The sequence below is a fragment of the Notothenia rossii genome (assembly GCF_949606895.1).
Source record: "Notothenia rossii genome assembly, chromosome: 2".
Taxonomy (NCBI): Eukaryota; Metazoa; Chordata; class Actinopteri; order Perciformes; family Nototheniidae; genus Notothenia; species Notothenia rossii.
In genome coordinates this window covers 46,373,976-46,390,421 of record NC_136904.1, presented here as the reverse complement: position 1 = coordinate 46,390,421, position 16,446 = coordinate 46,373,976, and the positions used below count along the sequence as shown (strand labels likewise).

The 16,446-nt window shown below is 44.9% G+C and overlaps 2 protein-coding genes across 3 annotated transcripts in view; both read right to left on the bottom strand.

The window, feature by feature from the left end:
• Window positions 1-8,332: 8,332 nt before the first annotated feature.
• Window positions 8,333-12,874, bottom strand: LOC307030383 (uncharacterized protein). Its single transcript, XM_079666752.1, has 2 exons — window positions 12,790-12,874; window positions 8,333-8,930 (listed from the first exon to the last, which is right to left on the bottom strand). Exon 2 carries the CDS (start codon window positions 8,782-8,784, stop codon window positions 8,434-8,436), a length of 351 nt encoding a protein of 116 aa, XP_079522878.1. The 5' UTR covers window positions 8,785-8,930; window positions 12,790-12,874; the 3' UTR covers window positions 8,333-8,433.
• A 1,376-nt stretch (window positions 12,875-14,250) lies between these two features.
• The window catches only part of bnc1 (basonuclin zinc finger protein 1), a 15,933-nt gene continuing 13,737 nt past the window's right edge, over window positions 14,251-16,446 (bottom strand). For both annotated transcript variants that reach the window (XM_079663235.1, XM_079663236.1), the window contains exon 5: window positions 14,251-16,446. This exon is cut by the window's right edge. In XM_079663235.1, coding sequence (XP_079519361.1) covers window positions 15,784-16,446 — 663 coding nt within the window. In that variant the 3' untranslated portion in view covers window positions 14,251-15,783.

The following is a 16,446-nucleotide window of genomic DNA, read 5'->3' as shown; positions in this document are numbered from 1 at the left end:
GTTGGTGGGGAGATTGGAGCCGGCTGTGCCTGTTGTGGCCCCGGTTGTTTGCCCTCGCTGGCGGAGTAGACGAAGCCTGGGATCTGTCTGGAGTTGGAGGTGTCTCATTGGGGGAGCTTGAGTGGGAGCGGTGGCGGCTGGTGTGTGGGACACTGATTGCCGAGCGCACGCGGCTCCGTTCGGATGCTTGGCTTAGATCCAACTGCTGAAACGTGGATGGCGGGTAGCCGATGTCGAAGAGACCTTCATCTGACTCCAGTGAGTTGATCAGCAGTTCGGGATCCATGGTGATCCGCGCAGCGTGAATCACGGTCTGGCTGTCAGTCCTTGAAAGGATGGAGACAAGCAGTGGCCGGAAGTTTTGCCGGATATAAATAGGGGTGGCCGTGGTTCGAGGTGGAGTTTTAGGCGTGGCCATGCTCCTGAACCTATGTTAACAATTTAACCTCATGTAGCATAAAATGAAAATGCTCAAGTAATGTACAAGTTGAAGTACCTCAAAATTGTAGCTACTTAAATACACTTGAGTAGATTTACCATCTCTGCTTATTTGTGGTCAGAATAAAACTAATTTGCCAGATTTAATTGCAGTAGTAGGCCTGTAAACATATATTCTACTGCAGAACAAAGACTGATTTTCTTTCCCTTCCTATTTAGAAAAAAACAATTCTGTGTAACGTTATGTTAAAGGGCCAATGTCAGGCTTTTCCGGTTATTACCCGTCCCCTTGTGTGTTATGAAGGTTTTTCTGCATGTAAACGGTCTGCAAAGTCACAAACCCTCAAAGTACACCCTGTAGCGAGTAAAACTCTAACACAGAAAAGACCTGTCTATGCTGCCCCAGAAAGCCTCGTTGGACATTTCTCTTTTTCTTCCTGGGTACAGTGACGTGACCATACCCAAATGGACCAATCCGTGGAGCTCCTCACACACACACACACACACTCTGGCCGTTTCTCAATATTGAGTATACCTGCTGCAGAGCCACTATTTCAAGTATACTACGTCATCGAGTGGCGCCGAAGGACTGTTTAAATGCATGTTAAATGCCCAGCATTAAGCGCCACTCGATGACGTAGTTTACTTGAAATAGTGGCTCTGTCTGCAGCAGGTATACTCGACATTGGCCCTTTCTCATTCCTCTAATTCCCCTCCTCAACTCCCCTCCTCTTAGTCCGACCCACAGGAGATGGGAGAGCGGAGGAGCGGAGGAGGGGAACCGAGGAGAGAGGAGGGGAAGCAGCAGGCGGTTAGAGAAATTAGAAATCCTCTCCTCTGCGCGGTCATTTTAAAGAGACGTCCGTTAATTATGACGTGGCAACAGCTGCATCAGCTGTGAGTGTTTTGTTTAGAGTTCTGAATGCTCTATGAGCGCACATACGGGTACTTCTCAGGCATGACGGGTAATCTGTGACGTTTCGCTCTCTCAAAAGTTGGGCCATTTTGTCTTCAGGCGCCAATGAGCAACTCTCATAGGAATGAATGAGGCCCCACCTCCCACGCTGTATCCGGGGTTGCAATCGAATAGTTAAAATCTGCTCCTAAGATCTATCCCTATCGTCTATCCCTTGACCTCTGTGTGAAACGTCACGGGGTTAAGGGATAGTGGATAGTGATAACTAATTAACTAGTTAACATAATTCACTCATGGAACTAAGGGTTGGTGGTATTGTTTCCGCACGGGCATATATGTTGTTGACTGTACTTATTGGGTGCCCTCCTTGCATCTTCGTCTTTGCTTCCCGGGCCTCCGACTCCCTTCTCTCTGCACTACATTGGTGACCCTGACATAAGTCTTGCAGAAGTTTCCGAGACTGGACCGAACATGGCTAGAAACGCAGTTTTTTGCAAACTGCCGGAGATTTTTGGAGACGTCTGTGGCTGCCTTGTGCACACGGACTGAGGCTGACTGCTTCCATATGTTAACATCTGACTGTTAACCCTTTTTGTTGGTGCCGGAGAGGAGGTTCGACCAAGCCTGGTTGACCTCGTGTGGATCCTCTCACAATTTTGCCCATCTGTTTTTGATCGTGGACAGGACAACCCTTTTGAGCTTTTTCCGTTGCCTGAGAGGAGGTTTGATCAGACGGTCGACCTCATGTTGACACTCTCGCTTTTTCGCCACCTCAACGGCGGTTTCGGACGTCGCCCACGTTTTCATCTGCGCCTGGGTTGCGCACTTTTGGACCCCATCTCGCCTCGACAGTTTCGGACATCGCCCATGCTTTCATCGGCCCATGGGTGGCGCGCTTCGGGACCCTGTCTAGCCTCTTCCCTTGCCTCGGCAACAGCTTCTGACGTCGCCCACGCCTTCATCGAACCGTGGGTGGCGCACTTCTGGACCCTGCCTGGCCTCTCCTCTAACCGCGGCTCACAGTTCGCCTCGATGGCGGCTTCGGACGTCGCCCACGCTGTCATCGACGCCTGGGTGGCGCACTTCTGGACCCCGTTTGGCCTCTCCCCTGTCCACGGCTCCTTCCTCCTGGATAGGCTGCTCCTGCCTCTCGGGGATACCGCTCATTCCTCCCGAGGACTTCGTGCCCGCCGCCGCTGCGCTCCTCCCTGCTGGGGACCACCGGGATGTTCACGCCCATCCCCACGTTGCAGCACAGCGACCCAGCTTTCTGCGACTGGCGGATGTTTTCTTTGTTCGCCACGACGCCTGCCGCGGGCCCCTGCGGCCCCTTTACGACTTGGCCCACCCCCCGGTTGGGATGCCCTCGCCCTCGTTACGGCCCCTACCCTCTCCTGCGGCCCCCATACGACGGCCCGTTCCGTGGCCCAGCCCTCGCCTGTGGTACCACCCTCCTCGGCCCCTGTGGTGCTTCCTCCCTGACGCGAGGATTGTGTCCATGGTTGAATTCTGGGGGGGCTTGTGTAGTGATCACTAATTAACTAGTTAACATAATTCACTCATGGAACTACAGGTTGGGGGTATTGTTTCCGCACGGACATATATGTTGTTGACTGTACTTATTAGGTGCCCTCCTTGCATCTTCCTCTTTTGCTTCCCGGGCTTCAAGCTGATGTGTTTTTCTGCTGCTCAATAAAACCTACTTTGCACCTTCGATGCACCGCCTCCGACTCCCTTCTCTTGGCACTACAATAGGAGAATTCAAAAGGATTTAAGAGAAGAGACTGCTGTACTTTAGAGAATCCGACTGCACTTTCAGTATCCGACGTGTTTATGATTCGCCAGCAGACGTCATAAATGTGCGTCTGCTATGGGGAAACTATGGAAACTACAGTTTTCTATACAGCGGACTACAACATGGATGTTTCATAAGAACGAGGGACTACTGTAAACTCATCTAGAGACTCTGCACCGTGCTCTGATGCTGTTGTTTTATGCTTCATGAACGTGGACAACAGAGAAACATTTTCTTCATGACCAAGGTTGGAATTGAAATAAAAAAGTAAAGTGAAATGTATGCTCGTCACCCTCTCCCTCTGGTCCACATTAATACAAATGATCCCAATACGTATGATTGTATGAACTATGAAAAGATCTTAAAATAAATACAAATGTATTTATTATAAACGTTAGTCCTTAACATCTATCACTGTGTATATCACCATACAAACATCTTTTAAAAGTTGAAACCCCACACAGCTCAGTAAAGACTGTGAAATGTTGACTTTATTTGATCATTTCAGTAAAAACTAACGTACATATTTCTCTTACCACATACGTTTTAAAAAGCTTAATATGCACCATAACTTTCATGATATCATTTCTCGGTCATAATCGGTTGTTTCCGTGAACAGCCGACTGTTGTGTGACGGCAAATGCTGCGGCTTCAAGGCATTGTGAAATATAAGCATTTTCTCCTCTCCTTTCATAAAGGCAAGTCCAGTGGTTCCTAAGCTAAAGGAGGTTATAAAGGGAGTTCCTTTCATCTAGAGAATTTGAACGGAACTTATCATGGCTGCCACTGAGGGACTTCCGGGTCATTTCACTCCGTCAGGAAGGTTCCTAAGCTAAATGGACTATTGGACCGCAACCCAGTTCTTATTATACATCCATGGGCTGGACACAAGCAGAGGATGTTGTTTGTTTTTAATTCAGGCTACTATCATTATTTTGAAAACACCTTCCCTTTCTAAATGCAGCAGGTGGACACCTGATTTATCAAACAAAAATAACTATGAATGCTTGATACTTTTATTTTTTTCTCTTTTATTTGCATTGTTTATTCATCCAAAAGTAAAGGAAAGTAACCAATGTACATTACTTTAATATTGTGATGCTAAGATTAGGTTTCTGCTTACTATACAATGTTTTACAGGTAATTAGAAATTGTAACAAAATATATTTTTAAATTAACCCTCCCAACCCTGGCAGGATGGAAGAGTGGACATAAGGACAGTCTGCAGGTGCATGTGTTTCAACATGGCAGTGCATTCTTGACTAACCTGTTCATTCAAAATGGTGTTTAAATGTTTTTGCAGACATTTTGCACACATAGATGAGAGTAACAAATGCGTCACTTCCGGGCAAAAATAACGGCTCCGCCCACTTTTGGGGGAAAACAATGCTGTCAGTTGAACGGCGGTCAATACAAATTCTGAAGTTTTTGCCAATCCAATCAGAAATGTAAGAAAACCGGAGATTTTGGGATCTTCAAAGAGCCCGATTCCAATGGCCAAACAGCCAAACAATTGCATTAAGCCATTAGAAATCGACGATCGGGCTCGATATATGGTTAAATATAGCAGTAGACTATTTATTTTTATAGATGAGAGTAACATCTACGTCACTTTACGGCCCCGCCCACTTTTTGGGGAAACAACGGCTGTCATTTGAATGGCGATCGAGCCTGAAGCCACAGAGATCTTCTGTTACTGTTCTTTCTTCTTAGAGGAAGTACAGAAACACGTAACTCTGTATTTGTTTTAATGTTTGAGGTGCAATAAACGACACAGCAGCTTTTTGGCATGATAAAACTATTATGTTCCGCCTCACTCATGAGAGTAACAGCTAGAGAAATTACAGCCTCGCCTACTGATTTTAATTTAACCATATATCAAGACCGATTGTCGATTACCAATGATCAAATGTAATTGTTTGCCTGACTGGCCATCGTAATCGAGCTCTTTGAAGATCCAAAAATCCACGGTTTTCAAAAAAAATTGATCGGATGGGCTAAAACTTCCGAATTTGTATTGACTGCCATTCAAATGACAGCATTGTTTTCCCCCAAAAGTGGGTGGTGCCGTAATTTTTGCCCGGAAGTGATGTAGGTGTTACTCTCATCTATAGACACATAGGCCCTTTCTCATTTCTCCAACTCCCCTCCTCGACTCCCCTCCTCGACTCCTATCCTCGATACTTAGTCCCGCCCACAGGAGATGCGAGCCGAGGAGCCGAGGAGGGGAACCGAGGAGAGAGGAGGGGAAGCAGCAGGCGGTTAGAGAAATGAAAACTCCTCTCCTCTCCGCGGTCATATTAAAGCGACGTCCGTTAATTATGACGTGGCAACAGCTGCATCAGCTGTGAGTGTTTTGTTAGAGCGCTGTATTTTGTAATCTCTGTTAGATCAGCTGAACATTGTTCCCCACATATTTACTTTTAATTCCATTTGCAACAAGTATGACACGAATGTATGAGTATTTTCGACACATACTAGCATCTCTTCTGTATTGGGCAGCACTAAAACATTATTATAAAAAGTACCCTACAAATAAAGGGAGACATATAGGCTACATGAGGCTTATGTACGTTTCCTATATTCACACATGCACACATACAAACACACAAAAAAACAACAATGACTGTCTATACACTATACTATAGGCTATGTTAACCTTTTTAAACTAGTAGGCTAAATGACATGATAAATAATCAACTCACACCTCTTTCACAAAACACCTGCTAATCCACGTAATTAACTAATCATGAGGGACCTGACAGACTATATAAGGTCCAGGCACACCTGTGATTTAAATCTCAACAACGCAAAACATATTCAGTGACCACATGAAACAAATTGAGTCATGAAACCCGCTGTAGCATGTGCCTTACGGCAGTGGCAAAAACTTCTGACCCGCAACAGGAATCTGGAGAGACGCCGATCCCAGCGCTGGAAAGCGAGAATGCGCAAAGCCATCCTGCTTCATCTTGAGGTATTTGAGTGTTCGATTACAAATGTTTTAAATAGTTGAAAAATAGCTGGCTTTTTTCATTGGAATACAACAATGGATTCATTTGTTATGACAGAATATGTATGTGCAGTTTAGTTTGATGGATAAAGGTATTGACCTGTACATTTTATTCTTCATGCAGGTTCAACATCCACACTCATACAAAAGTTTGAACAGCAGTGTCCCGGTGCCGGAGCTGTACTTCGGAGATGGGTGCCTGCTGAAGGACTTCAGGGATGAGCCGAGACTCCCTGGAGGCCTTGATGCGGTGTCTGGGGCCTGAGAGGAGACAGGCCTGGGGACACCACATGACTGTATTGACAACTGTGTACTGGCTGGCACACGGTTTGTCATACAGTGTGGTGTCCCGGGCCTTTCAGGTACCCCTCTCCACGGTCCACAGACCGGTCCACCAGGGAGTGGAGGACATCGCTGCTCTCAGGCAGTCTGTGATCAGGCTGCTTGCTGGTCCAGAGCTGGAGGAGATCGGGCAGGGCTTCCAGCAGTTGGCCGATAGCCCAGCATTTAGTTCATGTGTGGGTGCCATTGATGGGTGCCACATTAGAATAAAGACCCCACCCGGACCCAGTGGCCAGGACTACATAAATCGGAAGCTCTTTCCTTCCATACAGCTGCAGGCTGTATGCGATGGGAAGGGTAAATTCCTACAAACATTCGTAGGATTTCCGGGCTCAGTGCAAGACACCCGTGTCCTAAAAAACAGTACCTTATACAAAGAGGCTCTGTACCCTCCACCAGGGTACTTTATTTTGGGAGATGGTGGCTATCCGTGCATTGTACACCCCATAACGGTCGTCACCCCGTATCGGGAGCCACTACATGGGAGGGTACAGAGCCGCTTCAACGGCTTCCATGCCAAAGCGCGCAGCATCATTGAGCGCGCTTTTGGGATACTGAAGGGGTGATGGAGGTACCTCCTGTCGAAGGCCTTGGAGGTGAACCACACCTTTGTCCCTGCTGTGGTAACTGCCTGCTGTGTACTGCACAATCTCAGCATTACTGCAGACATGACTGAACTGAAGGAGGAGGAGGAGGAGGAGGAGGAGGAGGAGGAGGAGGAGGAGGACGAGGAGGAGGAGGAGGAGGAGCAGCAGCAGCAGCAGCAGTAGCAGGAGGAGGTAGAGAGGTCTCCACCTCGTCCTGTGAGGGGGGAGCGAGGTGGACAGGGCCGGAGAGACAGACTGGCAGACCAAATCTTGGCGCCTGACCACAACCCGGTCCAGCTGAACGACCACGATTATTGTTGACAGGATTTTTATTTATGGCCAGTTTTTTTGTTACCCGTTTGTTTTCTTCACCGATGAAAAATGCATTTACTGGCCAGATGCATTACTCAGTTCTTTTGTTCGTCCATTTATATGCCTTATTTCCAATTTCACCTTGCTCAAGTTTATTGTGAAATAGGCCATCACACAATCTCTTAAGAAAGTGTTACGTCTAGTGTTGCAATTTAGTCATGTTCAGTGATAAAATATTGTTATGCTTTGACTGAACTTGAAAAGAAAGAAGAGACATGTGTTAGCAATTTAACTTATGTAGGGTTTGAGCTACATGCAGTAACTTGCCTCAATGTTAATGTATATATTATTTATAATAAAACATCCCTGATATTTCATTTGGATACTTTACACACGGTTGGTTTATGCGCAGAATTATTTGAGGTGGAGATTTAAAAAGCGGAAATCAGTGGCCATGACTTTCTGTATGACTAGAGACAGTTATGCCTTGGTTTGCAAAAATACTTTAAAAACGTTGGCTTGTCAGTCAGGTCACAATCATAAAATGTATATTCAGCTTTGTATAAAATAAAGATCTCCTTGTATCTTCAGTAAACATGTGTGTTTCTGTATGTCTAATTGTAAAGAAGGCTTCATGCTTGATGTAACCCTTGTATGGTGTTCGGATCTGTGGGACCCGTTTATTATTTTTCTAAAGAAAATTGATAATTTATTTTCTCTAACTCACTCAATGGCCTTGGCTCTGCATGTCTCCCTTGAAAAAGAGATCAATGATCTCAATGGGATTTCAACTGGATACATTGTTTCATTTTCAGTGACCACCCACTGTACCACACCCCCACACATTTATATTACATACAGGGTGTTCGGGTCCACCAGACCCACAAACACTGGCTGAATAACAGAAATATGAACACACCACACAAGAGTTAAGGTCAAACTTAAATATGTTTACTAAATGTTGTAACATATATAAATAAAGAATAAATGAACACATCCAAAGTACAGAAAAAAGAAGAAAAAAAAGACACTATTCCTTCCTAACTAGTTCCTCGAAGAGCTTGAGGAATTTGGCGGAGGCTTCCTCCGAGGCTGCCTGCTGGCGGTTGAAGCGGTCCTCCTCCTTGTCCGCCTCTGCCTCCACGAACTGTAGCAAAGCGCTTTTTCTTTTTTTTCGGGGAGGGGGACCGGCAGAGGTGGATGGCTCAACACACTCCTGGCTGTCCGAGCCAGACTCTGTGGCCTCCTCATCCTCCACTGTGGCCTGTCTCTGGACAGCCTCAGTGGATGTTGAGCCACTGCCAGAAGCCACAGCAGCAGTGGCCGAGTCCATCAGGGTGGGAGGGTCAATGGTTGGCCTCCCACCGATGGCCTCATGCATGGCCGTAAAATACGGATCTATTATGTTCCCAATCCAGGAAAATCTCACTCACTCCCAGGCTTTCTTGGCAGTGTGCCTTCGGCCAGTAAAAAGGTCATCGTTCTCGACCCTCACTTGGATGAGGGTCAGAGTGTCTTGCTCTGTCCCTGTGAAAAGACAAAGTAAAAGGTGTAGCTTAAAACTGTTGGAAGATTTACAGACTATAATGAGCGATGGATTCTAGTGTACAACATAGCCCAAACCAGATGATGGTGCTGAATGCTAAACAAAGTTCTGGTTCATTTAACACTCTTACAAAAAAATTACGTTTGCACTTTTAAACATCATGGCATGCTGTAGCAGGATTGGGTGTAGTTAAAATGTGGATAAAAACATAAAGAATATCAGGTGAAATGTCAATAAGGAATGTGGTTAGAGGGATCTAACTGCATACAGACGGGCGGAGTTGGATCGCGCATTTCACTTCTTAAATAACTAATGCAACGTATCATTATCAACACTTACATTTGTGCATTGCTCCCGCCATGGTTTTGAAATGATTCCAGCGGTGTGTCACGCCTATTTTATACCCAACGTTCCCGGAAATGCATCCGCGAAGGAGACGCGAAGGACCGTGGAGGACCCATCAGTGTATCCTCGGTTATAGCTCCTCCAGAGAGCCTCCTCGACGCTCGATCCTCGGAGTGCATTTAGAGAAATGAGAAGTCCTTCAACATGGCGCGCTGAAATTCATTTCCGGGTCACTACCGGAGGACAGAGGAGTCGAGGAGTCGAGGAGGGGGATTTGACGAAAGGAGAAAGGGCCATAGTGCTATCTTGAATTTGTACATGACATTCCCTCACTGCAAAGTTGATGACCAGGATCAACATGTAATGAGTATCTCTTGAAGTGTGGAGCAGGGACTGTTGCTGTGATTGGTTCTCTACACACCACCAGGGGGCAGTACCTGCCCGCAGAGGAGAACACATCAGAACCAAGAGTAGGGATGCACAGCAGCAGGGCTCAGGGGTCAGACCAGCAGTAGGGGTCAGAGGTCAGACCAGCTGCTGGGGTCAGGGGTCAGACCAGCTGCAGCTTCCTCTGCTGTGCTATGTAAACTTTGGTGAAGCTGGATCATGATTGGATTCTAATCTGTGTACAATTAGGCTGTATATTACATTACTCTGTCACTTTAACTTCTGATATACTGCACATATTCTATTCTCATAGTAAATGAAATGTCCTTATTGTAACATGTGTATAAATATATATATTTTATTCTATAAAAGTTTTAAAAATAGTTCTTAATGTACTCCTTTTGGCACCTTAATTCCTCTTTATGTATGCAACATTATACACCAAAAGCGAATGCCTTGTGGTGTAAACCTTTTTGGCAGTTAACCTAACTCTGGTTCTTATCCCAAGGATTGTGAGTCACTGGAAATGTTATTGATTTTATTTAATCTAAGGGAGTTCTGATTGTCTTTCGTTGTTGCATAAAACTCACAGTTAAAATAGTGGTGGATTAATTATAGGGGCCTGAACACAAATGGCTTCGAGCACATACACTCAGTAAAAAAACAACCAGTAAAACTCAAACTTTCACTTGTCTCCTCCCCCTCCTCCTCCTCCTCCTCCTCCTCCTCCTCCTCCTCCTCCTCCTCCTCCTCCTCCTCCCTTGGCCTGCACAGTATTTGGAAGAATAAAAGTCATCTGCTGTCCATCTGGAAGCTGTGCCGGACGGTAATACCCCCTCATATTCCTCTGCTTCCCAAGCACCCGTGGACAATCCATTCTCTCTCCCACCCCCAACCTCCCCGCCAGCTCGGATCCACATCCCAGGATGGAGAGGTGGGATCCGGTGTCAGTGCCCCAGAAAGACCCCTCTCTCTGGAACACATGGGGTATCCGTGTTGTTCAGAAGGCTCAGTTTCATCGTTTGGGATTCTCACAGTGGCCTGCACGTAGTCTCTGCCTCCCAGGCGCTGGCTCACAGAAAATGTAACTTTTAAGTCAGCTGATGTTTTCAAGAAAAGCATGGCCATTTTCTGATGTACTTATATGTTGTAAGATGAATGGCTTACATAACACTAGTAAGAAGGATCATTTATTAATGTTCAACTCTTTCCTATATTCACCATTGTAAACAGTCATGATACATAAATACTGCACAGAAGCTGAGATCTGGCAACACTCCGCGCCAAGTAATGAGTAGCTGGTGAACATTGTTAAACATTTAGCAGCTGAAGTGCAATATATCTTTCTCAGAAGTTGGTGGAGGCCTACACAGACCAAAGGAGAGAGAAACATGACTCCATGTGTGCAGGATGTGTAAATAATTAATAGTTTGTTAGCACAATAATATGAGGTGAAGATATGTTCATGTTGTGTCTGTATGAACATCGTATTTATCTAAATGTTCCCCTTTTTCCAAGGCAACATGTTTTTATTCATTATATATTCATTTAACCCTACCTAAAATGTGGTCCAAACAAGTTTGTGAGGGATGGTCTACAGATGCATAGAACATAATTGTGTTCATTGTGCCCCTCTATCCGCTATATATATATACATTTAATCCTGTTGAGAACCTGTAAGTTAGCTTCCAGTGTAATGGCTCAGCCTTAGTTTCCATATGTTCCATATACAACACTTTCTGAAAATGATACACAGCTTCTTAAAAATAGCCATAAAGAGGTTGTTCTGGATACAGCTCTGTGGAGGAAGCTCAGCAAGTGCTCCACCTCTACAGATCAACCAAGTTCTGTGCTGCATGTTGTCGCCTACATACAGCACACAGGAGGGATGGAAATAACCGCTGTGCCCTCTCTGAGTGGTACTAGATTTCTGCAACGTGCCAGAGAAAAAAGATGGGGGCCACTTGTCAGAAACGGGGTTTTTCAGCTCCAAAGTGATGAGGAACAGCTCTGCAGGCCCACTAATGTACAGTAGATGTGATGGGTGGGTTGAGTTGTTGAGTTATGCAAGGCTTTCAGCCCTCTGTAATAGTGCAATACTTCGGCACGTTGCATAACACATTTGTCCTCCTCGCTCTTTAAAAGTGAGCCCAACGATACTTCTACTGTCCCTGGTCCATTTCCATCCGTGCCCTTTAACTTTGCACAGCAGGATTACAGCGATGAATTCAGCTCTTCAGTAACTGTAAGAGGTTTTTTTTTCTGTGAGTGTAGACTATGCCATTTTGCTGGAATGCAAATTGAAATGACTGCTGAATGTGACTACGATCTCAGTTGCTCTTCCATTTGATGTGCCAAAGGGAAGGATTGCAAAATCAAAATACAATCATTAAACTATTTACCAAGTATTAAGCTACAACAAAACATCCTTTGGCAGGTGGAAGTGTTTCAGCGCGGTAACACTGTGTGTGTGTTGTTGACAGGAAAACCACATGCTTGTGTCTGTGTCTCCGGCACAATCAGTAGCATGGAGTGGGGAAAAAATTAGGGGAAGCCAATAATACGTCCTTTATTTTGGGGTGGGGGGTGTGTGGTGGTCAATGTAATAACGTAACCAGATGAGTGATTACAGCGCCCAGTATCATTTTACACACATTTGTATCATACAGATGCAGGACTTACACACGCCTGTTATCTGACCGACAGGTCCACACGCACTCTCCAGCCGAAACTCTAATAAGCATTCATTCACAAACTAAATCAGGAGACCTTTAACGTTTTGCGTCCGGTTCGCTCCTTTGTTCCTCGCTGTACACAGCTCCAGTTTGGGCATTGGCCTGTCATCAGATTGTATTTGTTGTTGCTGCTGCTGCAGCGGAAGTTTAGTCCAATTATTTTTGATTAAATACTCCAAATCTCCACCCTCCATAATTGCACTTGTTTCAGTTGCTTGCTACTTTCTAACGGCGGTGAGAGTGGTGCAGTGACGCTATCTATCTTCTATCGATTAGATTTATGATTCGAAAATTATAAAAGTAGGGTAGACATGTGGATATTATCCGACTGAACAAAACGTGCATTTATCTAACAGGTTCGTTTTCCACTGACCTTTTTTCGAGCTATTTTTCAAAATCCTATGGAGAAATCCCATTGCTATTTTGTCGAGGGAAACCGGGCGCAGCTTACTTCCGCTTTTTGGGACGCGTCACTGCACCACTAAGTTGATGCGATTTGATTGGATTGTGAGGCAAGGGAAGCCAGCCGCCTCTGGCTTCCTTTGGCATGGCCCTGACCAATCACAGGTTGATAGGGGCATGACGTGGGCCTAATCTCATTGGTCAATCCCTCCATTTTTTTTCACCAAGGGAAGCAAATTTCGGCTGGCCTCCTCTCGCAACAGAGAGTGCAATCTACTGTTTCACCATAACATCTAGAGGAGCGCTGTTTCACTCTTTGTAAAATACTCAATGAGAATGGGGGAGAGACGGGCCGGCAGCAACACACAACAAAGAACTTCCGAAACTAAACAAAGTGTTTTTATTTATTTATTAAAATTATAACTACAATCCGAAAAATCAGGGGAAGCCTGGCTTCCCTTGGCCTTCAGGAGAAAACGCCACTGGGCACAATGAGACTGTTCTGTTTATTTTCCCTATCAGAGAGCAGTGAAGGGTTCAAACTGAGGTTTACCTGAACGCAGTTATTCTGTGGACAGACGCCCCCCCGGGGTCAACAAGGCTAGATGGCAAGATAACCTCTGAATCTTTATTTTTTGTTTATTTTAATCTGGGAAAGTATTTTGTGAATCCGTCATTGTGTTTTGAAGGAGTTGAAACAAGGCAAGTCGCTCAATTTAAATGAAGACAGTGAGCCATGATTGACACAAACCATTTTTCAAAGCAGGTTTGCTCATGACTTAAGCATCAATTCCGCCAAATGACATAAAAGCATATTTTCTTACTAACCCCTGCCAACTCGTGCACAGTAACCAGTTTTAATACAGGGACGTTTTCTTCAAAAAAACATCATTTAAATACAAATTCACTTCAAGAGTCAGGATACGTTGTCCAGAAGGAGATGTGTTGCAGGATACTTCATTCAATTCCGTTCAACTGGATATCAGCAATCTGTGGGACACATATCTGCACAGCTAAGATTTAATGTTTATGATGGTTTAGATGCTGCAATAGGTTCATTGAGAAAATATGATGTTTATTTCAAAGAATCGAAGTTATAAATATCTGTTCTGCAGTGGAGCCTGTATATTATCCTCCCAGCAGCCCCGTGGCCTCGTGTCTTTCAGAGGCTCATCAGTGTTGCTCCGCCTAACACAGAGTATTACAAGATCTCAGGAGAGTCGGATCATATGGCACCGCTGCAGCACCTACCAACCTGCTGATTTCTTTTTTTGCAATGTTCATATGTTGCCATTGCAATTGCATATGTATCTATACGCAATTTGCACATTTCTGCGGAACTTGGCTAACATTACGGAAAAACACATTTCAGTCACAAAGATATAACTAATTTGTATTTGTTTAATGGATAGAACATTGAATGAAATGAGACTTGCAAAGATATGGCTTTTATTTAATTGGAATGAATATTTTAACATTAAATCAAAGGAAACATGAACACCTATCAACATATTGGTTTTGCTCTTTTTTTGAACACATCCATACAACACAGAAATGGGATCTTAAATCTGGCCCATGTGATTCTATTCAAACTGAACACATATGCAGAATGCAGAGCAAAACCAGAACAGTAGACCATGGTGAAATAATTAAACATATACAACACCATTTTCTTGTTCATTCTTTTTGATAAAAAAGAAAGAAAGAAAAACATGTTAGTGGTGAAATAAGCCTATTTTATAAGGTATCTTTTTTGGTTTCTTTCAGATAACAAATTACTCTATTCACAGAATATACAGTACAATAAACATTTTGTTTACCAGTTGTTTTTTAAGGGGTGCTCTCATGTGGGGCCATTTTTATAAATTGCATTTCTTCTTCTTATTTCTCAGTGTTTGACTCATTCACAGTACATGCTTCGAGCCTCGAGACACAGCATATATTCCTGTAGATCGTCCAGTCAGTCAGGACACTGCAAGACACCACACAACAGTACAAGAGCAATGCCTTTATCAAGTCTAGTCCCATGAGCACATTTCTCTACAATAACACCAAAGTCAAGATCTTATTCTCCTCCATCAGTCAGAAGCTATCTTTATCTTTTGTTTTGGTGAATTTGATTCGATTGTACAACAGAGCCCTGCCCTGAATACTGCTGTTAATCACCAAGTAGATGAGAGAAGCCTGGGTGGGCCCTTTAATACTGCATAGCCCTCACACACGATGAAGGGCTTTCTATACTCACCTGTGGACTGAAAAAATCTTTGGTCAACATTAGCATTATGCAACAACCAGAACAGTAAAGACATATCATATTGAACACCATTGAATAACTTATAACAAGCTCACAACACGATAGCTTTTCAACAAAGACTATTTCTGTAGACCATTGTCCAAATGAAAGAAATGACACAAATCTAGTTCACTACTGCCGTCCATCAATACATTATGCACATCCTCACAGGGCAGTGTGAACATCTGACGACAAAAACACCAGAAAATAATTAGCATGAAACAGTTTCACGGCTCAACACGTGGACAGATTCAGTTCATACAAACACATTTTGAGGTCTAAACTGGGCTGTCAGGCAAACCAATGCAAATCAATCAGCTCTGCTTTACAACAACGACTGAGCTTCATTAAGGTGGCATTTATTATTCTTCGGAATGAATTTACTAAGAAGTGTATGTGCTTTGATATTCTTGATATGTTGAAATTTGTGTGTAAAGTGTTATCAATGTCTGAAAAAGCCATTGATAATGAAAGCATTTGCCTTATTGGTCTTTTTCTCTCCTTTTTGCCAAATGATGACAGGATGGACACGGTATGGAATTTTAAAAGTGCTAATTGGTGAGCCTTCTTTAAGTGCCCCAAAACAACAACAACAACAGCAACAACAATACAACAATAAAAAGACAATAAGAACCAAGGAAATCAGTCATGTTAGCATTAGAGCTTAGATCCCTACTCCTGGTCCATGGGGGCCCCTGAGCTCGCAGGCAGGTTCCTGTGAAGGTTTGGGTTCTGGCTGTGCCGGTTCCTGCTCCGCACCGAGGAGAAGGACGTGTCGCAGCCGGGGACTTTGCACTTGTGCAGCAGCCGCAGATGGACAGTTTTGTAATGAGCTCTGAACGTGCCCTTGTTGCTGTAGACCTTTTGGCAGACGTGGCAGGTTATCGGAGATCCACCCCCACCCCCCTGAAGCCCGGCTTGCCCTCCCCCAACGCAGCACAGGGTTCTCTCTCCCCCCAGTGCCAACTCCTCGCCCCCAGGCCTCCCCACGTCAATCCCATCGCAGCTTTCATCACTGTCCTCCATGGGGAGCGCCTCCTCATCCTCTTCAATCCCTTCCTCTGCCTCACTACCGGCACCATCTGAGTCCCAGGTAGATGGAGCCCCAGCACTGCCTCGAGGTGGGGCAGAGGAGGAGGTGCTCAGGTCGAGGACTGCCCCCTCCTCCCCTCCTCCTCCCTCCTCCCTCTCTCCTATGGGAGACGCCTCAGCACTGTTTGGTGCGGTAGACATTTTGCTCATGGGGAAAACCAGGCCCATGCGATTGTGCCCTCGGAAGATGACGGAGTTCTGACTGCTCGGGTCTCGATGGGGCAGGTCTCTGTCCCGCTGGTC